Source organism: Pogona vitticeps, chromosome 2 (genome assembly GCF_051106095.1).
Source record: "Pogona vitticeps strain Pit_001003342236 chromosome 2, PviZW2.1, whole genome shotgun sequence".
Lineage (NCBI taxonomy): Eukaryota > Metazoa > Chordata > Lepidosauria > Squamata > Agamidae > Pogona > Pogona vitticeps.
The window spans coordinates 159,679,178-159,705,241 of NC_135784.1; the positions used below are offsets into that span (position 1 = coordinate 159,679,178).

A 26,064-nucleotide genomic window follows, 5' to 3' on the forward strand; every position below is an offset into this window, starting at 1 on the left:
TTCTTGGACTTCAACTCACAGAAATCCTAGCCAGCAGAGGTGGTGGTGAAGGCTTCTGGGAGATGTAGTCCAAGAACATCTGGAGGCCCAAGGTTGAGGATCACTGAACTACAGCATCTAAGAATGGATCCTGAGTGCCATGCACACTCTTCACAGCAGGCCATCAATTGGGTCATTGTCCTTCTCTTGTGGCCATCTGTGCAACAGGTCCTTGGCCACCTAAAATGGCTCGACTGGAGGGCTCTATGCAGATGCAGTGGTGCCACGGGAGCAGGCTTTCCAATGAGCTCTAGCTTGTGTTCAATTGGATCTGCTCTAATTACTATCCAAAGTTTCAATATTCTTATACAGTGGTGCCCCGCTTGACGATCACCTCGTTAGATGAGGAAATTGCTTTACAATGAAGTTTTTGCGATCACTTTTGTGATCGCAAAACAATGTTTTAATAGGGAAAAACCGCTTTACAATGATCAGTTCAGTGCTTCGGGAACCGATTTTTCGCTTAACGACGATCTTTACAGCTGATCTCAGGTCTTCAAAATGGCCGCCCACTGTGCAAAATGGCTCCCTGCTGTGTTTTAGGACAGATCCCTCGCATTACAGGCACCGGAAAATGGCCGCCCTATGGAGAATCTTCGCTGGACGCTGAGGTATTTCACCCATTGGAACACATTGAACCGGTTTTCAGTGCATTTCAATGAGATTTTTACTTTCGCTTGACGACGATTTCGTTCTACAGCAATTTTGCTGAAATGGATTAACCTCGTCAAGCGAGGCACCACTATAAATAGTTTCTATAACATGACTTTATGTTAAGTAAACTTTTCCCCTCTTCAGCAAGCATTTTTGCATCCAGTATAGTACTCAGAACTGAGTCCTGCTGATTATCACTGCTTCCTGCATAATCTTTGTAGAGTTCTTTTCCAAACACCACACTCTCATGTACATTTTGTTTTGCACTCTTAGTAAGTTCATTAGCTGACTGCTAAAGGAAATATTTGTATTTTGATACCTTGATCTACTGCTTTAGGAGAGAAGCAGATGCGCTTTGGCCTCTCCGACATGGCATTTGATGTCAACTCTGGCTTTGAGAAGGACGTGGAGATGGTGGCTGCACATCATCCCATAGACACTAGCTTTGGCAGCTCCCTGTCCTTTGTAGGGGCAGAACACTTGCGCCCCCTCAGGCTCCCACCCACAAACTGCATCTCTGAGATCACGCCTGTCATCAGCAGCGTCTACACTCAAATCCAGCCCCTCCCAGGCAGGCTAGAAATCGCAGGAAGCCGGGAAGCTGCTGAAGGCCATGAAGATCTTCCTGACGGGACGCAGATTGTGTATCGGGCATCGCGGGAGCCGAGCATGGTATCGCCTAGCAACGGTTGCCAGGATTCCACAGACACTGAGAGCATCCATGAGGAGAGAGGCTCCCAGCAGCCGCTGCTGCCCAGCATTGGGAACTGCACCAGCAGCCGGCAGAGTCCGGCCTACGCCAAAGAGGACCCGAAACTGCAAGAGGGCATCATCCCTACCACTACTCGGTCAACTCCCAGCTCAGCCAAAGAAGCCCTACGTGTGGTGAATGACGAAGGGGAACAGGTAAAAGCCTTCAAATGCGAGCACTGCCGGATCTTATTCCTGGACCATGTTATGTTCACCATCCATATGGGCTGTCATGGCTTCAGAGACCCTTTTGAATGCAACATCTGTGGCTATCACAGCCAAGACCGGTACGAGTTCTCTTCCCACATAGTGCGAGGGGAGCATAAAATCGGCTAATCCTCAACTATGTCCCCTCACCCCTCCCTGTCTCTAGTGCTCCATTCTCGTTGGGCATGAAACTGTTCATTTCTTTTGTACTCCTTTGCACTGACTTTGGCTAAAAAAAAAAGAGAGAAATATTTTAAAAAAACCTAACTTAAAAACAAAATCTAACACACTTGAGACGGGGAGGAGCTCATAACATTTTTGCCTTTTTCTGTGCTATGTTATTTAAATGTTGTTGGTTATCAAATTCGTCTTTGCTTTCCTCTCCTACTTGTAGTTATTTATTGATCTTTCCTTCTCTCTCATTTTTTTTTTAAATTATTATTTTGGTAAGCCTTCTGTTCTCAGTCATTTTGCCAGGGACATTCTCCATTGAGGAACAGATAAGCCACTGGTACTTACGTCTTTTGAAGTTAAATCTTTTCCTCCTCTCCATTGAAAGTTTCTTTGGGCTTCTTTTGGTTTCAGTTCAAGTATCTCTGTCAGTTCACCATGTTAGATATTAAGAACCTCAGATCAGGTGCTAAAATATTATAGAACTTCCCCCGTTCAGGGGGCTAGGAAAGCCACGACTCGTGTTACAAACTGAGATGGAGATGTCAGGATGACCTGCATATGCCCTCTTTTATGGGTATCTGTGAAATGGAGCATAGAATGGTGTCCTCTTAGGAATTCTGTGGTCCCTCAGAACTCAATACCTCTGTGCTTCTGCTTACCATGGCTTTTGAACTGACATATGCTATTTTCTGGGAGCCCAGAAGGTGGCAAAGATGAAGGGATTGCAGCGCCATCTGTTTGAAGGAAGGTGGTGAGCACTTTGTACATGAAGTTTTCCACTGTGCTGCCTTTGATAGACTCAACTGAGAATTAGCATAAGGAAAGCGAACACGGTTTCCAAGAAGCAATGCAATGAAGGAACCTTAGCATTGTGTGCTTAAGGGTATGTTCCACTTCCCAGGAGCTAAAAATCCAGGATGTTCTCTTGCAAGGGCATGTTTGACGTCCTTGTTGGTTGGCCTGATCGTTTCTCTGGAAGGGTTGCCTGAGCTCACTTCTCTGAGCTTCCTTCTGTTAGCTGTTAAAGAGCCATCGTGGCTGGAGGCTTTAGAAGGTATAAACCCTCAACCCGTAGGTTGGCATAGGCCACCGACTTCTCTCTTCAAGAGCATACACCTTCCATTAGGGTGAATCGATAATTATGACCCTAGTGGCTAGAATAGGTTCATAGGGGACATTGTCATGGGATTCTCTGTAGGAGGCAGAAAAGATGTTACTGAGCACCTACGTGGAGTTAGCTTAGCAACTTCTCTTGAAACTCCTAGAGGCAAGGGGTTCAAGCCCTGCCATTTTCTCTTTTTGTTCCAGTGCCTAACGTCTGCCTCTCCAGTCTGTTTCCCAGGAATCAGTTTACCACTGAGCAACTTGGGGTTTGAGTATTTAGCTTCCCCAGGAGTGGGTGGCTGCCTTGATTTGCACAGATCAGTCATTAGCCTTATAGATCTGTGCTCAGAGGAAGCATGCACTTTTTGGACCCATCAGCAAGATCAGGCAGCTGCCATGTACTGGAAGGTTGCATATCTGTGGAAAAGCACACACAGCTCATCCAAAAGGAAGGAGACATAAGTATTGCCAGGCCAACTTGTCTCTCCTTGGAAGAGAGCTCTGCCTTAGGTCAGAGAGGCATGCATTGCTTTTAGGCTGACTGGCTGCCATGGAATCAAATGAAAATTGTTAGAACAACTGCCAGCAAACCCCCTTTGCCCAGGGTAGCTAGCTACACAGTGACCAGATTCCCTCCGTTTCTTGATAGGTACGTGGCTAGTGGTGCCAGAGAGAGCCATATGGTTTTCTGTAATGAGGGTCCTGCAGAAAGTCCTTGCTGTGTGAACTGTATGTAGTGTCTTAAAGCTTCGATCGCTATGAAGGGCTGAAACCTCCGTTTTGTAGCTTGGCTTAGGGGAGGCTGTTATCTGTGGGAGAAGGTTGTAACTCCTCTTGTCAGTGTCAGGCAGCCATTCCTGCCAAAGTAGGAGGCCTCTTGACACTTGCTTTTAGGAGTACAGTCACCTCACTATAGAAAGCTTATGAGCCCAGGCAGGGTAACTTAGTAATTTCCCTTTGCCCAAGACGTGGTCCTTCATCTCAGCCTCTCCACCTGCTAGAACCTCCTTTCTGAATAGAAAGGCAATGGGTGCAAGGCTGAAACTGCCTCTACAATTAGCTGGGCAAAGGATGCAATGAGCAGGAGACGACCCATGCTTTTAAGTAAATGCCCATCATGCATAAAAATAACTTCCTCAACAGCAGCCCAGCAAACTGCTTCCTTGTGGGATAAACCAAAGGCTGATCTTTTTCTACTAAAAAAAACCTCAAGTTGCAGCATTTTGTTTGTTACCCTCTCCCCTCTTTACTGCTTTTTGAGATGTGAAATATTGAATTTTCTCAGCTTCCTTCCTTTTTTTTTTAAAGGCCAAGCAGACTTGCTGAACTGGAAAGGCCCGGTCAGGTGGGGTATCTTGGGGAAGTAATTCAGAGAGGTGCGGTGGGGTAAATATTTCTTTAAATAGTAGCACTCCACTATCCTGCCAACACTTCTTAAAAGCTCTTAATTCTTCTGGTACAAAACCATGTTTCCTCTTCTGTTCTCTCACTTAAGGTTCAGTATATGAATGAGATGTTACTGGCTCTGAAAGCATTTTTCCACTGGTCCTAGTGGTATACATTGTAATTTCAGCCGATGGGTCTCTTGCCACTCTTGTCATTCTGGTTACCATTGTGCAATACAAAGGAATCATGTTGGGAAACTTTGCCAAATTGCTAAAATGACTTAAAAGTCTAATGGTCCTTGGACTTGGATTTCCCATCCCCTAGGGGATTGTACATCTGACTTCCCGAAATTCCATCAGCCCTATGGTAAAGGATTTTGCTTTTTTTAAAAAGTACTCATATCTCCTGTTGATATACATTTAAAGTATTTAGCACTTTTTGTGATTGTTAATCTGAAGACGCCATTCACATGATAACAGGTTTCCTTACAATAACTCCCAAGATTTGGATACTCATTTAAGCATGTTTTGTGAATTAGTCTGCTCCCTGTTGTCTCTACAGGTAACAGTTCTGGCCTGAAAGTAGTTGTTAGGACTTGCCTGTGACTGAAAAAAAGTTGAGTGAACTAACTCTTAGACTTCCTATTTTTGAACATTTTAATTTCATACTGCTCTAAAGTTTAGGATTTCTCCACTCCTGACTGTCCAAACATGAAAGGTTTAGGTCAGATTAACGCAAGTAGCTTGATAATAACTATGCTGAACAAATGAGCTTAATGTGTTCTGTTTTTAACCTCAGAAATCTGAGAGAGTGTACCACAAAAGCTGCTTGTAGTTTATTTCTAAAGTTGGGTTCTTGGGAAATTTTCTCTGAAGACTTGAAAAAGATAGTGGAAAATTCATGCACATTTATAGTGTGTAATATAACTCTCAAGATTGATTTCCAAATTAAAACATTTGCTGCTTGCTTAATGAGAGGTTTTTCCCCTTCTGTAAGTGTACATAAGTAAACGAGTGAATGCAGAATGAGTTATCAACATAGTTTTTTCCAGGGACAGCCTTAATGGACCAGGATTTTAGAGTCTCCTCAAATCTTGATTATAGAAATTTCCCTTGGAAAATTAAATGATTTTTTGGACAACATAATATTTTTCTATGAGTGCATTGAAAGAAGGATTTAGAACATTTATCGTGAGCATCTAGTTTTACTGTGGAATTCAATCTCAGATCTAGGCAGCCTGTACAGTATTTACTACAATAAATGAGATCTACAGTAGGCAGCCTATATTTATTCTAGTAAATGAGGAAAGCAGTACCTTCACTCAACTGTGTGCATGTTTTTTTCAGGATCTAGGCCTTGACAGAGTATGATGTTGTCACTTGTTTTGTTGGTAGAATTTATACCGCTGCAGGAGCTGATAAACAGCACTTTCCTAAAGGTACATGAGGCTTTTGGGCCCCTGGTTGTAGCACACAGGCAAGATTATACTGTACCTTTTAAGGCTCTCCTTCATGGGTAAAACCCATGTACTGTATTTAATTAGTAGTCATTTTATTTTCTCCATAATACCAAAGCAAAACAAAAAGTAGTAGTTCCAAGTCCTCCAAAGCCCCGTATTGTCCAGTCTTGCATAGGAAAGATGTTTAGGTCCTTGTCAGGTCTAGCAAAAAATAATTCAAATGGTGTAGCCAACTGTTTAAGCAGAAAGCAACATGAAGCTTTACTTCCATTTAGCAAACCAGCTCTATAGAGGAAGACAGGGACTAGATAAAAGAAATACTGTATTGAGCTTGTGTGTAAGAGAGTGACAGCAAGAACATGGACTTCAGTTTTGACAAGATAATCTTATGTTTACTTCTGAATTCTGGAAAGTGATTCTTAATGCCCTGATTTTTTTTCAGCATTACACACAGAGTTCTTTCCAGGCACAATTCTGGGAAGATGCCCCATTTTTCCAGTGCAGAGACTAAAATTTCTGTTAAGATGTGATTTGCATCTTAGTATATTTGTCAAGAAGTTCAGGCATATGTAATTTTCCTGACATATATAACATTGGAAAGGAAGTACACGTTAGGTTGTCTTTGTTTCATTTCATTCTTTCAAAAATCCTGATAGAAGTATGAATCTTAACATATACACACATATTTAATAGGAAAATCAGCTTTCATGGCTAGATACTGGCTTCTTGAAAGCCAAAGATGGCCTTTGGGTGTTTGGCTTAAGTTAATAGCCATGCTGATAAATTAAAGCACCCGATGTGTCATTTTTAGTGGGGAGTTTTTTTTTCTTTTAAGCTGTCCCTTTGTGCCTCCTTAGAAAGCCCACATTCAGATTTTCCTGCTTCCTGTTTTGAATGGGAATCAAACTGCTCTTTGCAGAAATACTTTGGTTTTTATTTGTTTTTTGGTGGAAAATATTGGATAGTTTTAGAGCTAAATAAAGATATCCCAAACATCATTATTGAACTGTGTTTACTGCACTGTGGAATGGTACGAATCTCTCTTAGCCCTGCTTCTTTGATGGGAATCAGGGAACAAGAATCCTGTTTTGGACTTCACATCTTACCTCCTGCCTTCCCCTTTTGTGAAATGAAAAAGGGTTGTTTTTAGAATCAAAGTCTGAAGTTTCTGTGGGGGGAAAACCAGTATTCCTCTTATTTTTGCTTTTACCTGTATGAAGAGCCTAAAAAACAAAAGTAGGAATTTTGTAAAACTCCAGGTCTCTTTAACTTGTGTAAATATATATATTTTTTAACCAGATGTATGAAGAACAAAAAGATGTGCAATATCCCCAACCCGCTACAATATTCTTCTCTTTCTAACAAGCTTTCATTTGTATATTGTTATTGGGTTTGCTGGTGTCACGCTCTTTTCTCCCTCTCTTTTTTTGGTGGGATTAAACTTGCTTTTAAATAAAAGATAAAAACCTCTTACTGCAAAAGCTTTTTTGTATCTGTAATATATTGTAAGTACATATTTGTGTAATGGAGATTATACTACTGTTAAGTTTTGTACTGTACTGGCTGAAGGTCTGTTATAAAATAAACATGAGTAATTTAACAGTCTGGTATGTGGCTCTGCTTAGGTACATTACTGTGTAACTTTTGCACCGACTTCTCATTCTTAGATCAGCATTGATACAGAGCCATGGGGATGCCATTGCACGGAATCTCTCATTCACTTAGAAACAGAGATCACGTGGCCACACACTTGTATGGAAATATGAATGTGGTTCGGCTGTTGAGGAAAAAAGTGACAGAGTGGCCCTTTGGAGATGACAACCCCTCGGCTTCAAAAAAAGAAGCATTGTACCAAAGCACATACTGTACAGATCTAAGACCGGGCCGGTAGTATGTAACTGCACAGATACAAAATAAGTATTTGGCAGACCAGGACTGGATGTTAAGAGCATACTGCTGACATCCCACAGTGTCTTACTATTTTAGCTTCAGTTAGAGCAAGCAATTCAAGCTGAGCAGCTAACCTCTCCATGCCCAGATGAAGAGTCCCATGTTTCTACCCACCAAGAAGTATCACAGGTGGGAAGGCTGTCTGACGGTGAGTGCAGAACTACCAAGTGTTGTAGTAACAGGCACAGGCTGAATGCTTGCCTGGAGGAGTCTGGTGGCCAGTTTCTACTTCTCTAAGTGCAAACAGGGGAAAAATGGAATTAAGCCTATTAAATATTGAGTACTGGAATAGGGTTTGTTTTAGGATTCTTGCATTCTAAATTTTATTTCCTAGTCCAGTGCTGTTCACTATATGGTCCCTCCTGGTGAGCTGAACTTGAATTTCCAGAATTCCTAACTTTTGATGGTGTGATCTATAGCTCTCAGAAGAGAACTGAAGAAAAAACATCTGGAAGGCCAGAGTTTGAGAAGCACTGGGAAATAACCTTACTAAAGTGGAAAGAACTATCACATGCAGGAAGAGAAAACAACTCAGGTTAAAGGGTAAGAAGTGAGTCCTTACCTACAGTCTGACATGCAGGCACCCTCCTCTTGTCCTAGCTGCTTATGGTGGAGCCTAATGTGTACACTATGCTTGTGGAGGGATGAAAGTAAAGCCACCAATTCCAACATGAGAGATGAGCAGGAAAAGGCACCCTACTTATTTTTAGTCCATATGGCAATTTCTTAAAGAAAAACAAATGAAGAAGGAAAAGCTGTTTTATCTGGAAAGAGCTGAAGAGGAAAATACTCTTGGAAAACAGCTATTAACCTTAAAGCACCCTTACTTTATCACCTGTTTCTAAATCCTGAAAGAGTTAAGCTTGGTCTCCAACACACATCTAAAATAAAGATTTTTTTAAAAAAAATTAACAGCATTTTAGCAATTCTGTCTATGTTGTCTGGACTGTTGCAGCCAAGCAACAGATGAAGGGCTACATGTTATCCCTACATGATCAGTTCAGACTGTTACTGCTTGCAGGCGGCTGAGATTTTAGCAGTCTATAAATTTTCTCACGCTTTCCCTGACATCTGTTTAAAAAAATATACTTCTTAAATGGTAGCTAAGTCTCTCAGCATGCTCAGTTATCATCTTCTACCAACTATGTAGATGTCATTATATACAGCTCTGGTACCATCCACTTCTTGAGGACGTCACCACTCAGATTTCCTCTGTTGCCCCTACCCTTAGGCATCTGTATGTAGACACACTGCACTTAATAGCATCAGCTTTGACCAGAGAAACCACATGCACCTTTCCCCCCCCTTTACCATCTGATGTCCCACCCAACTTAGGTCCTGTGCAGCGCCACTCTGCTATTCCATGATGTCGTCGCTCAGGAGGACCCTTGGGAAGAACTGGGTAGATTGCTACTCCTGAATTGTTAGATGGCATGACACTGCCTAATACTGAATGAAGCACCTGTAAAAATGTACTGATTGGGCAGAAACAGTTGGTGTGGGGGGAAAAGAACCTAATTAATAACTTGTACTCACATTTTAAAACTATTTTAATTTACCTAAGTAGAAGCTACTGCAGCAAGATGGCTTCTATCTTTACCCCAGACCTCTTGAATAAATCACAGGGATGCCCGTAAGATCTCAGAGGAGAAGTGGAGAGAGGTGTAATGTGATACACGTGTATGACTGTCACCTGTGCTTCCAAATATGCTTATTTAATGGTTCAGCCTAATAATTCAAAGTAGTATGAATCTGTTTTATTAAACTCATTGGAGCTTCATATTTAAGTTCTTTCAATTTAGGGTGGTGTGTGTACTCTCCCCTAGAAAATTCCCACATTTTAGGCCCAGAAAGTAAATTCTGTATAAATTGTCACACATTTCCATTATTCTGCTGGTGTTTGTTATGGAAGGGGCAAGAAGTTACTTAATTAAGGGCACCCAAACCTCTCTCCAGAGGCAAGCACATGCCTTGCTGGGGAAGCATCACTTGCATTCCTTTCAAGCTTACCTTCACAACTATAAATGCAAATTGAAAAAGAAAAAGAAAAACGACACTTATTTAATTTAACTTCTAAAGACAAACTTTTCAACATGGCCACTTCTACACTTCTGCAGAATTATGAAATACACACAGGTCCAAGAGTTGTTACATCATTTTGTCAGTTCCTTACTACAATTTTGGAATAACTCAAGCTAAGAAATACCTTGCAGCTTTGGAACCAGTCATAACCTAATTCTGCCCCAACCTTAAGAGCAACTATCTCCATGCCTGGTTGTCCACATTTTGCTTCGGTATAAGTTAATTCAAATAGTAATCCTGACCCCCACAATTGTGAAGAGTTAACAAATTGAATTGCCAGCATTTTTTTTCCTGACAGGCTACAAGACAAGGCAATTTAGCAAGTCAGTTCTCTCACCTCATTACTGGATGTTCCCATTTACAGCCACAAGTGTCCTGATACAAACAACATTAGTAAATAGAAGTGGAGCAAAATGTGGCTATGTTTGCTATGATCCATTTATGCAAAGGCCAAGTTTAGCTGTCCCTGCTCCAGGACACCTCCGTCCATTCCCAGAGCGTTACCTAGGGTGGAATGACCACGGCTTTAATCCAGCGGCTCCTGGGAAGTTTTTCCTGATACTCAACTGAAATTTGGCTTCTAGTAACCTGAGCCCATTGTTGTGTGTCCTGCACTCTGGGATAATCCAGAACAGATCCTGCCCCTCCTTTGTATGACAGTTTTTCAAGTATTTGAAAAGTGCTAGCATACCTCCACTCAGTCTTCTTTTCTCAAGGCTAAACATGCCCAGTTCTTTCAGTCTATACTCATAGGGCTTTGTTTCCAGTCCCCTGATTATCCTTGTTGACCTTCTCTGAACTTATTCCAATTTGTCAGCATCCTTCTTCAAATGCAATATCTAGAACTGGACACAGTACTCAAGATGAAGCCTAATCAGTGCTAAATAGAGAGGAACTAGTACGGGGACATGGTGGTGCTGTGGGCTAAACCGCAGAAGCCTCTGCTGCAGGGTCAGAAGACCAGCAGTCGTAAGATTGAATCCACGCGACGGAATGAGCTCCCGTCGCTTGTCCCAGCTCCCTCCAACCTAGCGGTTCGAAAGCATGCAAATGCGAGTAGATAAATAGGTACCACCTTGGTGGGAAGGTAAAACGGTGTTCCCTAGTCATGCTGGCCACGTGACAGTGGAAACTGTCTTCGGACAAGTACTGGCTATACGGCTTAAAAACGGGATGAGCACCGCCCCCTAGAGTCAGACGTGACTGGACTAAAAATGTCAAGGGGAACTTTTACCTTTACCTTAGTACTTCATGGGATTTGGAGACTTTATGTCTGTTAATATGTCCTAAAATAGCATTGGCCTTTTTTGTAGCCACATCAAACTGTTGGCTCATATTCAGCTTGTGATCTATGATGATTCCAAGATCCTTCTCACCTGTAGTATTGCTGAGCCAGGTATCCCCCATCTTGTAACTGTGTGTTTGGTTTCTTTTTCCTAGGTGCGGTACTTTGCAAATTTTCCTGTTGAATGTCATTCTGTTGTTTTCAGCCCAGCACTCAAACCTGTCTAGATCATTTTGAATTTCCCCCCTATCTTCCAGGGTAATAGCTATTTCCCACCCCATTTTGTGTCATCTGCAAATTTGATTAGCATTCCCTGTATCCCCTGATCCAGGTCATTAATAAAGATGTTGAACAGCATTGGGCCTAGGACTGAGCCCTGGGGTACTCCACTTGTTACCTCCTCCCAGTATGAGAAGGAGCCATTAAATCATCACCCTCTGAGTACAATTCTGTGTATCCACATAACAGTTGTTCTATCTAGCCCATACCTAGTGAGTTTACTGATCAGAATATCATGGGGCACTTTGTCAGAAGCTTTGCTGAAGTCAAGACATATGACGCCTACAGCATTCCCTCTATCTATCAGGGAGGTTACCTGATCAAAAAGTGAGATCAGATTACTGTATTTTTTCATCTATAAGATACTACTTTTTCCTAAAACCATTACCCTAAAAATTGAGGGGTGCCTTACACAGAAGTAAGCTGAGATAGCTGAGAAGAGAACAAAACAGCCCGTACCTTGTCTCTGTAAACAGGCTTCCTTCAGCCACAAGGCTTAGCTTCCTATAGTCGGGAGACTTAGCTTCCTCCAATCACGAGCCTTATGGAACTGATGTCAGCTGATCCTGAACAAACCAATTCAAACACATCTCCTTGGAGGTGGAGCCTGTAGGCTCAAGAGTCCCACATTTTGAGCTCAGAGGCGGAATCCTCAAAGCTAAGTTTTCTTTATTTGGCGGTTAGGAAATTGAGGGGCATCTTATAAATGGGGACATGTTATAAACAGAAAAATACAGTAGTCTGGCAGGAGTTGTTCTTGACAAATCTGTGTTAACCTGCCTGCCCTGAATACTTCTTTCAATTACCTCCAGATGCCCCACAAGCAGAAGAGGCAACATGAGACAGGCAGGCACAGTACAGAACCAGTACAGCCATTGCACACGGAGGCCCAGGAACTCTTTAGTTCCTCCATCCTCTCCCTGCATATGGGAATCTAATATATCCCAATCTTAAACAATAGGGTCACAAAGGCCCCATTTGCTAGTGATAGTTCTCTTTGTTCTGTTTTCATGAGCACTGATCTGTGGGGGCACAGTTTTCTCTATTGCCTAGGGCTGACTGGCCAAACCTCTGGTGGACTAAGTGGACGAGAAAACATTTGGTTAGAAATGGGGCTGCTTTTTGGCTTATCACACACTCTACAAACAGAGATTTCAGGCCTGAACTCTACCTATCGAAGTGCAGAAGCCACATCCCAGGGCAGAGGCCACTTATCCCACATGCATATTGAGTCCCACGTCCTGTCCCTGCCATCTCCCATTACGGCATTTCAGATAGCAAATTTGAGAAGGCACCCATCTGAGAACCTACAAATCCACGGCCAGTCTGACTAGGACAATACCTGTGGCTCAGCTCTGTATAAGGCCATTCCCTCTAACATGAAGGAGCCATATATGTGATGATCTAGGAGGTTAGAACAAGAATGAGAAGGCAGTGTCTGACTGCCCATTATCTTATTTGGATGGATAGGCTCTTCCCTGTGAGAACTTCAGGGAGGGAAGGATCCACTATCACCACTCGTGTGGAGGGATGCAAGGAGGGTTACCAACCTCTATCATTATCGCTGTAGTGGCTCCATATGGACTGGTGTAGCCCTGCTGGTCCTGGGCAGGTCAGGCTATATTCTCTAAACCCCAGCTGAATGTTGCCTGATAAAAAGAGTTCTATTCCCTCCCTCACCCGATCTCCCCAAACAACACTGCGTGGTGTTCAAGAGATTCTCCCAACCACTCCTTGGATAAATGCATAACAGGTGGGTGCATTCATCTTCCTTCTCTCTTTCTCTCTCTCCCTCTTTCCCCTACTCCCTCTTTGAAGGTGACTGAGAGATATTCTTCTTGAAGAGCAATCCTATTCCCATTTCATTCAGCCAACACAGAATGGGCCCATTATTTAAAAAAGCTTTGTTCCAGTTGCTATATCCAGAGCAAACAATAGCCACCTTAGCTTCTTCCATAAACCATAATAATGGCTAGAAGTGCATCAGTGGAATGGAGGAAAGCACCAAAGGTATCCTGGCTATCCTGTGCTTACCAGTCAGGCCCTGTAATTCCCCCACCATTGCAATGTTTAGCCCAGGCAGGAGATGGCAACAGTCTACTACTCTCGTGACCAGTTTTCAGTCAGCGCCAGAGGAAGACAGGGAAATGTATACCTTCCTGTGTCTACACAGCCATGTGGGTATGACAGGCATCAGGGGCTGGAAGCACGGATTGAGCTGGACCCTGTGTGATTTTTCACTTCTTCTTTCTCCTGTTTTATCTTGTGAACGCTCAGTTCTTTGTCTGCTTGCAACTCCAGAGGCTGCGTTGACTCACTTCCTTTGGGGTTCTCTTTTGAGTGGCACTTCTGGTGTTTTACTAGCACTCCCCTCTGCCTGAACCTTCTCCCACACTCAAGACAGTGATAGGGTTTTTCTCCTGTGTGAATGCGTTGGTGTGTAATAAGGTCGGAGAGCCTGGTGAATCTCCTCTCACACTCTTCACAAGGATAAGGCTTCTCTCCTGTGTGGATTTTTTGGTGTCTCGTAAGGTCCGACGGGTAGGCAAACCTTCTGCCACACACCTTGCAGGAGAATGGTTTTTCCCCAGAGTGAGTTCTCTGGTGTGAGACCAGATTGGAGTGCTGGATGAATCTTTTCCCACAAACGCCACAGGCATGAGGCTTTTCTCCTGTGTGGATCCTCCGGTGGGTAGTCAGAGAGGAAGAAGAAACAAACCGTTTCCCACAGTCAGTGCAAGCATAAGGTTTCTGGCCCATATGGTTCCGCTCATGTATCTTAAGGGCTGACTGATGGCTAAAACATTTCTGGCAGTACGAGCAGCGGTATGGCTGCTCTCCTGAATGGCTCCTTTGGTGGCTGACAAGATACGCCCGCTGGCTGAAGGTGTCCCCACATTCTGAGCAGATGTGGGGTTTCTCCCCTGAGTGGATCTTCTGATGCCTTGTAAGATGGGAGAGCTGGCTAAAGCTCTTCCCACATTCAACACACAGGTATGGTTTCTCTCCAGTATGAACGTTCAGGTGTTTAGCCAGGTCTGAGGGTCGTGTGAAGCTTTTGCCACACTCAATGCAGAGGTGAGATTTCTCTTTCCTTTGGGTTCCCTCAGGAACTGGGGATGCCACGGTCGCCTCCTCCTCATTCCTGGGCTCCTCCTGTTTATGCTGGTTCTCAGTTCTGCTCACCAGACTGGCACCTTCAGGAAAGCAAATCACACCATTATTCCAGGCTGAAGCAGAATGAGAATGGGAGTGCCGCGTCCTTTCAATATAGTTTTCCTTCAGCCATGGCATCAGATGGCTTGAGGTCATGGGAGTTGTAGTATAACCCATCTGGAAGTTTCCAGGCTGGAGTACAGCCACTCTAGCCCAAGATACTATGACAAGAAAACAGTAAGGCCTCCATACAGCAATGCATGCAGTCACCTATGGGACCATGGATCTCAAGTTCTGGACCTGAGAAGCATCCATAAATCAAAGTATTAAACTCATCAATTTTAAGAACGATGAGTTCACATACACTGACAAAAATGCTTGAAATATTTTTTTTATCATTTGTTTTATCATAATTAGATGTAGAAGTTGCTTTGGGGACCTAGACCCTTGAAGTGGCTTACAGTAATATATAAACCAAACAAGAATAAGGATAATACAGAGGAAAAATAAACAAATCCACATACACATATAAAACGAAGAGAACAGCAAGACTCAGGAGTTCAGAACAGTTCAAAGATAGATGAATGTACAGCACGCTACAATAGCCAAGCTATACTAATTTGTCCACTGGGTTCATGAAGATACTGAAAAACTTTATGGAAATGACAGAATTGTGTAGTACCTTCTATTGCAGTGGTTCCCTACCTGTGATCCCCAGATGTTATTGGAGTAAAACTCCTGGATGCCTTCACCACTAGTTCTGCTGACCAGGATTTTTTGGGACTTGTAGTCCAAGAACATCTGGGGACCCAAGGTTGGGAACCACAGCTCTGTAGGATAATTCTCACAGGGAAAAGGAAGAATGTCTCAGCATCAATTTCTGAGACCATCTTGGCTGCTGGGAGCCAACCTACTGCAAGAATCAGTTCAGAAAAGATTGCAGCAGATACTTGTGGTTCATGGTGGGACAAGACCACAGCTACTTCTCCAAATGAATGGTCGTAATTTTACTCTTACCTAATGAACACGTCTTGCTGTTGCCTGACTTCCCGGCTTCCCTAACAAGCCGTCTCTGCCTCACATCCGACGGAACCCTCTGGGCTTCAGAAAAATCCACAGCCAGCTCTTGGAATGACTCTGCCTCCTGAAATAATAATGAAATTCCAGATGAGGAGGAGTCTCAATGATAAAGTGTACTTGACAGGAGAGGGTATATGTTCCATTTATGATAAAGAGTCCTTACGAACTGCCCATTGACAACTGTAGCCCTCTTCTTCAAATACATCCACATCTGAAGTCCATGAATGGTCATGCCAAGTAGAACTTGTAAAGTCTTTGAATTCACCAAGAAGACTCTGCTATTTTTAATGCAACACACTAACATGGCTACCCCCTTTGAAAATTTCCTTATAAGAAAGACTCCATTCGCAACATGCCTTATGAACATAAAGACAGCTGTGTTGGGTAAACTAAAGGCTTATTTAGTCCAACATTCCACTTATCCCATGGCAAGCTAAGGGAAAAAGAACATGAGCTCAATAGCAACTTTCTTATTCATTACTGAAGCTTTTGGTGCTGGAAGGCGTCCATAACTATAATTATTAGTAGCCATTGGTAGCTACTATCCCCTGTGACTGGAATCCTGCACTGGGAAAGTAACTACATACGTATCCAGTCGCATGCATAGCAATATGACAGACAGTAAGAAAGAACAACAGACTGTGTGACTGGCCTATCTAAACAGTTTTGTTCAACAGAGTTTTGGCCCATCAGTTTATTTAATCTTCTTTCAATGCTATTCAAAGTGAAAAACACAACCACATTTAGCAATAGTGAATTACATTGTTCAACCTGAGACTGGAAAGAAGAGGTCAAAATGAATGTCATAATGTTAAATTCACTATTTTTCTCTTCAAATGAAGGAAGAGGCACACGTTTATCTAATGCTTTAGAAATAGTGTTTTATAATCTCTCTCATACATAAGGAAAACATGGAGGGTAAAGAAATCAAAAACTACAGACCGATCTCATTACTAAACGGGGATTACAAAATATATGCAACCATGTTGGCAACTAGATGGAAAAGAATCTTAATACATCAAGACCAATTGGGCTTCCTTCCAAAAAGGCAGATGAAAAATAATATAAGGATAATCTTAAATACTTTGGAATACTATGAAGCTCACCCGGAAAAGCAAATGGCTATGATATTCTTGGATACAGAGAAAGCTTTTGATAATCTGAATTGGAATTTTATGCTACACCAATTGGAAGTGCTGCAAGTTGAAGAAAGATTTTTGAAATTTATTAAAGCAAACTATACCCGGCAAAAGGCAAAAGTTATAATCAATTGAAAGCTGACAAAAGAAATACAGAAAGGTACAAGATAGGGGTGCCCACTCTTTCCATTACTATTCATTCTTGCTCTAGAAATATTAACTAAGCAAATCAGAGATAAAAGGAAATAAAAGGACTGAAAGTAAGAGGTCATACTTTTAAGCTCCAAGCTTTTGCAGATGATCTAGTTATTATATTGGAGGATCCAATGGACTCAATCGAAGACCTGATGGAGATGCTGATGAATTTTGGTGATATGGCAGGAATGAAAATAAATCAAAAGAAAACAAAAATACCTGTAAAAAATATGAGAGATGAAGAACGACAGAAATTAATAGAAAGGACTAACTTTTAAGAAGAGAAGAGAGTCAGATACTTAGGGATCCAAATCACAAAGAAAACTAGTACATTATTCAAAGACAATTATATGCAGTTGAGTAAGGAGATACAGAATAGTTTGGAGAGATGGGACAAATTACAGGTATCGTTGATGGGAAGAATAGCAACCATCAAAATGAATGTTCTACCTAATATTTTATTTTTATTTCAGACAATTCCCATAATATTAAAACAGTCATTTTTTCAACAACTTAACAAGATAATCATGAGATTTGTGTGGCAAGATAAAAAACCAAGAATTAAAATCAAAGCAATGCAAGATGCCTAACAAAGAGCAGGTTTTGGTCTCCTAGATTGAGTATTGTATTATAGAGCCTGTGTATTAGTCTGGATAAAGGAATGGATAACTTTAGATAATGATAGACTACTCAAGTTGGAAGGACTTGATTTACAGTTAGGTTGGCATGCTTTTCTATGGTACAAAAAAGATAAAGAGCAGAAAAGTTTCAATAAATAAATAAATAAATAACTTGCATATGATAAGAACAGCCCTACTAGGGACTTGGAAAAAGATCGTCCAGCAGATTTACCAAAAAAACACCAGGCTGGGTATCACCCATAGAGGCCTTTACACAAGCTAACCTCATGACAGAAATGATGAAACTTTTAAGATATCAAGATCTATTAAAAGTGATTGTGAGTTAAGGTCCAAAGAAGAGTTAGAAACGCAAAACATATATCTAGACTGGTGGTTCAGAGCACATGTGGAATCTAGGTATAGAAAAGATAAAATAGAGGGCTTTTACACAGAACAAACAATATTTGATAAACTTCTGCAGGGCTCAAATGATAAAGTAATTAAGAAAATGTATGATTATTTGCTTGAAACTAAAATGCAAGATAAGATGATAAAAGAATGTATGATTAGGTGGGCACAAAATATAGAACATAATATTGATATTGATCAATGGTTGAAAATATGGAAAAATAATATAAAGCTCACAAAATTGGAAGAACGTACGTATATAAGACGTTTTATAGGTGGCATATGACTCTGAAAAAAATTGTCAAAGATTTATATAGACGTGTCAAATGTTTGTTGGAAGTGTGAAGCATAAGAGTGAAGCTTTTACCAGATGTGGTAGACTTGTAGAGTAGCGAAGCAGTATTGGATAGCAGTACATACTCTGTTACAAAAAATAATGCTTTATAATGTTCCACTAACCCCAGAATTGTTTTTACTGAGCAGTATACCAGATAATATAGATAAGACAAAGAACTAGCTAGTTATATATATAGTCACTGCAGCCAGAATTCTTTATGCTAAGAACTGGAAGAAATTGAAGATACTGAAACAAGAGAAACTCATTGAGAAGATATAGGAAGCAGCAGAAAAAGATATTCTATCAGAAGTGTTGAAAGACTGTCCAATACAAAAGGCAACTGAATGATGGGATTTATTATATAAATGGCTTGAATCACCAGATAGTGCTTGAATAACATAGAATTAAACTAAGATGTAACTGTAAGTTGAAACCTGGAGGGCAATCTAATTGTAGAAAGGTGAAAAGTCAACTTGATATCGCAACATGAACAAACCGATTGGATGACAGTACATTTTGTGTTCTCCTCCTCCCTCTTTTTCCCCATATCCCCCTCTACCTTTGTATTCCTTACCTTATCCCTAGTTTTTAAAAAAATTAAAAATAGTGTTTTTTTTAATGTGATATATTTTGTGTATTATCATTGTTATGTCGGTGATGTCTGGCCACACTCCTTTTCTACAGAAAGAAAGTACTTACACACCTTCCTATAAGAGCTATCTCTGTACAAATTATTGTTAACCTTGGCCCTTCACATGTTTCTAGGCAACTACCAGAAGGCCAATTCAGCACAGCCCATGGGCAAAGCTTCAGGAGGCTATTGTCCCAAAACATCAGGAACCGAAAGATTGGAACCCCTGAACCACAAAGGCCCAGGGGTTCTTTGGCCACTTTCAGCTGCATGTGTTTAGCATGAACACGTCAAGCTTTGCCTGAAAGGAAGGTATCAAGGCTGCCTAAGACTCCCTACCTTACTCCTCCACGGTGACAAAGTCCAATTCAAAATTCAGATCCCACAAAGCAACAAGAACACTGTAGTAGGAGCTAAGAACAAATGTACTACAAGAATCAGTGGGAACAACTTGCATGCCATCCACTGCTAATTTTAAAACTAGCACTTTAATTTAAAAACTAATGACATTTACTCAATCAATTAAATAATTTCCTGGTTTAAAAATTAACAGCAACATGTTTATCTTTCAGTGTTTAACATTTAGCAGGAGCTTATTAATTTTCCACTGTCCTCTCAACGCCTGGCTTACTGGATTGTTCAAACCAGCCATTCTCAACTGGGGCCACATGGCCCCCTAGGAGGCCCTGGCCCATTTGAAGGGGGTGGGGACAGACTGGAAAACAATTCTTCATAGACCACCTTATAAGGTTTGTTATACAGTTTGTACAAACCTGATTCAGCCTGTATTTCTTTCATACTTAGTTTATGGATGTGGTCAAAAAAAAAAAAGTTGAAAATGGCTAGTTCAAATGAACATGCAAAACATCCTCTGCCAGAAAGTTTGAAGACTAACTCAAAAAGGACAGTAACAGCATCCACAGCTTTCTTTAAAAGTATCCAGATACAAGACATATGAAAAGCTGCAATGTGGTCACTACTAGAGATAGAGATATTCCTATACGAATACCCCCGCACAGGTGAAGATAACAAAGGTCTGGCCCCATGGGGCCGGATGGTCCACTCACTGATCCGCCCCCTGCTGTGGGCTCCACGATCCTGTCCTATCCCTCCGGAGCTCACGATGAATTAGCCATCCCTGGCAGAGAGGCTTGTCATTCTGCCTCCTGCCAGGAGTGACTCACCAATCGCGAGCTCCAGATGGGATTGTGGAGTCTGTGGCAGCAGCAGATCGGTGAGTGGACCATCCGGCCCCATGGGACCAAACCTTCGTTATCTCCACCTGTGCAGGGGTATTCATATACAAATACCTCCATCTCTAGTCGCTAACATTGATGCTTCTGAAACACTACAGATTGGATGTCAGAGAAAGATCAGATACTTGGTTTGGCTGTGCTGTCTTTGCTACTGCCATGACCTCCCACCAGCTGGTAAGTTTGTGGGTGTGAAATACGGAGACCGCAAAGGAGGACAGGTTGCTTATGTGTAGCAGTAGTTCTTTTGAGTAATCATCTGTGAATTCACCCAACCTCCCCTCTGTCTGTCATGCTAGAGAAGGAAAAAAGCTCAGTGGCACAAATGGGAGGGCAACTGAGGAGCAACCCTTTGGCTGGAGGAGCAAGCACGAGCGCTGAAGGAGTGGAGTACAGTAATAACTAGTCAGCTCTGGAATGTTCCAAGGAGGGTCTTTGCAGGAAGACCAATGTGTGTGAATTCAAGAACTTCCATTACAGGTCAGCAGCCTGTCCTCATTCACTTTCAGCCCTCTTGTTTTTGACTCTGTGCTTGAGTGTACTCTGTGAGAACAAGCCACGTGCTGCCCTGCAAAGCTACAAGAAGAAGAAAGAGGTTGTTTCAAGGCTGCTGTTGGTTTTAACCTGTATGGGATTATTTTATTTTATGCTACTTCATCCTCAGTGGTAAGCTGAACACTGTCATGTAATGTAACAGAGACTGTTTATTTTTCCAAAATATTCTAAAGGCATAATGACATGCCAGCTGAAGTGTCACACTTCACACCGTGAGAGAGAGAGAGAGCACGGTTAAAGGCTGTCCTGCAGTCTTTCCTTTCCCACCCGTTGCCCCCCTAAACAAGTCACTCTCACCTGTTCTTCCTGCCGCTCGCCTTCCTGCTGCCTCAGAATGAAGCCTTCAGCCAGGGCCACGGCTTGGACACAGGTCTCAGGGCTACGTTCCCTGACCTGGCTTTGGATTTCTTCCGGCAGAATAGTCAGGAACTGTTCTAGGATCAGCAGCTCTATGATCTGCTCTTTCGTACGACTCTCAGGCTCCAGCCAGCAATGGCAGAGTTCCCGCAGGCGGCTGCAAACTTCGCGAGGCCCTTCAGCCTCCTGGTAGCAGAACTGTCGGAAGCGTTGCCGATGTATCTCTGTGCCAGCGGAGTTTCCTTGCAGGAAGATGGCCTTGACCTTCCCATAGTCTATTTTGTCTCTGGAATTCTGGGTGCTTAACGCTTGTTGGGCTGGCATTAGTCGGGTCACTGCGTCTTCCCGAGGCCACTGGCAAGCCCCCAAAACCCTCTTGAAGGTGACCAGGTCATCCCAGGATGCAACCTCTGATAGATGTGGGTTTCCCCATCTCATGGGAGGGGACTGCATGGTCTTCAAGAAATCCTGCCATTGGGATTCCAGGTGGTAAGGTATGCCCTCCTGGCATGGCACTGCCCAGCAAGGTAGCTCCTGCGCGATCGCAGGCTGGATGACCAAACTGTTTTTCCCTGCCCCTTCTAAGCCTCCTGTAGGGCCCGCGGGAGCCTGCTTCTCCATCTTCACGGCAAGACCCAACCTCCTGTCAAATCTCCTTGAACCTGGGAGACGCAGAGCTGCTGCCTCCTCCAACTATGCCATCATTTTATCTCCTTGGAAACAGGCTTAGGTCCACTCAAATTTTATGTCGTCCCAGCCCCTTCTGCCCCACATTTACTATGTTCTCACTGCACAATACATTTCCTAAGTAGCTCATAGGGATGCGGCTTTGAGCAGGGAGGGTTTGAACACGTCATTAACAGCACCAGAGTTTCTTTTCTGGAGCCTGTTCCTGAGAAGAAAAAGAAATAACACATCACCCTTGTGTCTCAGATTTCCTCCAAAGACTTCAGAACAGTGAACACAAGAGTACTTATTTCCCCCCCACACCTCAAAATAGGTTACCTAATTCTATGAGGTAAGCTTGACCAAGAAGAAATGACTAGTCATTGAGTAAATTTTCTTAAAATGTCATGGTCCTACATATCTATACATGGTATCTGTTCCAGAACAAAATACATGGTGCAGAGTAGGAAAGATGGGAAAACTCCAGCTAGTTTCATAAATGCAATAGAAGAATAAATACTAAATCCATTGTGTGAATTATAAGAGCAAGAATCATATACCATTGTTACTATATAAAGATGTTATCTATTCTGTATAAGCCCTACAGCATGACACAATAAGCTTCGATTTATGCCTAAACCTGTATTGGTTCTTTTGACAGGTTGACTCTGCTTCAAGCGCTTGCTTCTGAATAGAGAGTTGGGAACATATCTGGATTCATCTGCTCTTATAAATTCCTATATTGTTTTAGGTGTCTGGGTCCGGAGCCCGAGGTTGGAAGTTTGATTCCCCACTGTGCCTCCTGTGAAATAAAGCCAGCCTGTGTGGCCTTGGCCAAAGCTGTGCAGTCCCAGGGTGCCTCGGGAGGAGGGAATGGCAGACCACTTCCGAGTATTCACTACCTGGAAAACCCTGAAAAGGGTCCCCATAAATCAGAATTGACTTGATACCACATGATTATTATTAATATTTCCAATTATAAGAGTAAATGCTTAAACCCGGTCTTTACTAATGTACGTAAGTGAACTGACTCCCCCTTCCACAGTTCTCAGAAAACACACACTGTTCAAAGTCACTCATATCTCCCTAGAAAACAGGGGTTGGGGAACTGGTGACCCTCCATCATTTCTCATCCTCTTTTACCACTGACTGTGCTGATGGGCATCACAATCCAGCGGAGTCCAGAGGGCCACTAGTTCCCTAGCTTTGCCAAGAGGCAGAAGTAAAACAACATGGGAGGTGTTGCCTCTCACCAGACTGATACCACTTGGGGCCAATTCTACTATTGTACAGCGTCTTGTCTCAGGTGCCAAAATAACGTGGATCGCCTTGGACACTATGATGCTGATTGGAGTTGAGTGGTAGCTATTTGCTCTCCCGATTAGGAAGCAAAATATCTTGGAATAACCCTGGGTGTCAGGAACCTGTCTGTAACAACAGACTATACAAAAAGCAAAGCAAAGCAAAGCCAGCGTTGGCATAATGAGAGAAGTGGTTAGAAAAAGGCTTGGGTTGAGAGACCTTGGCTCAAAAGCCTGTTCAGCCATGAAACGTTGAAACTGTGGACACATCGTAGTTTCTCAGGCTGGCCTACCTCACAGGGTTGTTAAGAGGATGAGGTGGGGATAGGGACAGTCATATTTATTGCCTTGAACTCACTAAAGGAATTACAGGATATAAATGCAACAATAACCAAATACTGTACTTAAGACAAATTACAGAATGGATTTCAGTAAAAAAACAAAAACCTAGAGTGAGGCAATACACAGGTTTGGGGGAACAAAAGAAATGAAAATATTTGGCTGTTAGACGAGCAGTCACACCACTCCTGGGTTGGACACCCTGTGGAGCAACATCCAGTGAATTCTACAAAGAGCAGTAGAAGGAAAGGAGTGCTGATGCCCCCCCCTCGAAGCCAAATACCTCACCCCAGTCCCAGCCTCACAAGCACTGGTAGAAATGATATAGTGAGAAGGGAGTATGTATTCGTGCTCCTGGGGAGGGGCCACAGCCCCCCCCCCAGGGCCAGGAGAATTAAAAGGCTGAGAGGATGGGAAAGACTCTCTGCCTGAAAGGCCTGGAGAAGTGCTGGGCAGAGGAGACTGGGCAAGACCGACAACAACCCACTTTCCTGTCATCTCGTGTGCCTTACTTTCAAATTATTTTCTAGGCAGGAACTCTGTGCAACCACCACAGTAGCAGAAACCTGTAGATAGAAGAGTTATGGGAACGGTGGGGGGGAGCAGTCTAGATTTTCCTTCAGCTTCCCTAGACCTCCTCAAACTTGATTTGTCAACTGAGGAGTAAGGGGCCTTATTGTGCCAAGTGCGGTTATAAGACAAGCCAAATGTTTGCTCATTTTTAAAGAATTGTGGTCATTAGGATTCTCTGAGAGCGACGCAGGGAACCAAGGGGCTGCCAAATGAAACCCCAGTTGAGCCTTCCCGCCCCCACTGTGCCAGGGGGTGGGTGGACATAATTCTTTGCCCACTCACTCAGCTTTGCGCCACCCTGACACTTCTAGACACCCAAATTCCCTGGCTGACTCCCCTGAGACACTGATGGTTTTATCACTCCCAGACATCTAGGAAGCAGCCAGGGTTGTTTTCTCCTCAAGGGTTTTGTTTTCGCTTTTCTTTCCTTTTTGCTCTCACTCGCTCTCTCTCAAGCCGTCTATACAGTAGCCCGCCAAGAGCAAGGCTGGCGCAGAAGGCAAACAGATATGTTATTGTCTGAAGAGAGAGACCAAGAGCAGGCTAAGCATGCAGATTCCTTAATCGGCTCAGGAGTTAAATACGTTTCTGCCCAGCAGCAGGCCGGAGCTGGCTGGCTGGCCGTTCCCCGCCTTCGCCCTGGCAGGGCTACCCTCCCCATCCCTTCCACCTCAAGCTCCACCGGCGGGGCTCAGCGGCGTTACCAAGCTAGAAGAAGTATGTACACAGTACTGTATATGGATTTGGTGAGGGGGGGGAAGGGGCGCTGCTACTGAGTCTTGCGATCCTCCCCCTCGCCCGGTACCCCAGCTAGCAAGCTCTGAGGGACTCTTCCTCCCCCTCAAGCTGCTGTGAGGGGCTCGAAGTGGAAATCACGAAAAGGGGGGGAGACCTCTTGGCGCTGAAGAAATCCAATGTGGGACTCCCGCCTTTTCCTAGAGAGACTCCCCCAAATGGGGCGGGGGGAGGGGTTTACTAGCCTCCCAGCAAGTCCTGCTTCCCCTCCCACCTTACAAACAAAACAAAAACTCTGCCTTTCGTTGCGGGGGGGGGGAGGGGAACCTAAGGGAACAAGGGAAGCCCCCAGGTGCCTCTTTTCCCCTTTGCTTTTGGAAAGCCTTCTGCGCTCACGGCGGAGCCTGCCTCGGACTGGCTTTACTGCAGCCGGAGGCGGTGGGAGGGGAGTTGCGGCTACAGGGCTTGCCCTCAAGCCGGAGCGCCGGACAAAGGAAGCGAGGAGACTTCGCGGAACAGGCCCCGGAGACGCGCCGCTCCCGCTCCCGCCCCTGCCGCCCTCCTTCTGCAACTCCACGAAGAAGAGGCCAACAAAGAGCCCGCCGAGGCTGGAAGAAGGCATCGTTTCCCTCGGCGCAGAACGAGCAAAGAATGCCGCCCGGCATGCTCCGTACATCACGTCTCTCTCTTCTCCCTAACTCTCCCCCCACCCACCCGACTCTTGTCTCCAACTCCGCCTGTTTTTATTATTATTATTATTGGCTTGCCCTCCCCTGCAGCGCGCGAGCTTCCCGTCGCCCCTGCAAAAACACTCACCGCTCCCCACAGCTCCTGCCTCCGTACCGACCCCCGTGGCTCTCCAGCCCTGCAGACGAACACCCCCCCCTCGCTCACCCCTTAATAAAATTCAAATCCCGAGGTTTTTAATCCAGGGCGGAGCAGGATGGAGCCTTGGCTAGTGCATCTCCCCCCCCCCCCCCGCTTCTCCGGCTCGGCTTCCTGGGCCTCTCCGGGGCTTAGCTCTCGCTCAATAGGACTAAGCCGGCTTAAATCCAAGGGCTCCTGTTTAACTGGTTTGAGGATCGGGCTGCCAGTCAATTTAACTCTTGACGCGTTTCGGCACGCGGGAGTACGCGGTGCTGTTGGTGAACAGCTGGTGATGGCTATTATCTCCTGGCACGGGGCGAAGTACTGTAGCCTGACACTGCCCCTTGCAGGCTGGGGCTTGCAAACCTTACACTCGAGGGCTTTCCAAGCCCAGCAAATAACGTCCTTGGTGCTAGTGCCACTTTAACCGACACGGCCCGCGCTCCAAGCATTGCAACGCATTTCAAAATCTGTGCCTCGCAA

At 43.8% G+C, this 26,064-nt stretch overlaps 2 protein-coding genes across 5 annotated transcripts in view; one reads left to right on the forward strand and one right to left on the reverse strand.

The window, feature by feature from the left end:
• Positions 1 to 7,373, forward strand: part of IKZF4 (IKAROS family zinc finger 4) — a 102,284-nt gene extending 94,911 nt beyond the window's left edge. For all 4 annotated transcript variants that reach the window (XM_020782749.3, XM_020782740.3, XM_072990985.2 and 1 more), the window contains one exon: positions 1,031 to 7,373. In XM_020782749.3, the coding sequence (XP_020638408.1) occupies positions 1,031 to 1,779 (749 nt within the window). In that variant the 3' untranslated portion in view covers positions 1,780 to 7,373. The remainder of the gene's footprint in view (positions 1 to 1,030) is intronic.
• A 3,889-nt stretch (positions 7,374 to 11,262) lies between these two features.
• LOC110073476 (uncharacterized) lies at positions 11,263 to 25,714 on the reverse strand. The gene is made up of 4 exons (XM_020782725.3): positions 25,531 to 25,714; positions 21,041 to 21,992; positions 15,543 to 15,669; positions 11,263 to 14,566 (listed from the first exon to the last, which is right to left on the reverse strand). Exons 2-4 carry the CDS (start codon positions 21,719 to 21,721, stop codon positions 13,563 to 13,565), a joined length of 1,812 nt encoding a protein of 603 aa, XP_020638384.3. The 5' UTR covers positions 21,722 to 21,992; positions 25,531 to 25,714; the 3' UTR covers positions 11,263 to 13,562.
• Between the last annotated feature and the right edge of the window lie 350 nt (positions 25,715 to 26,064).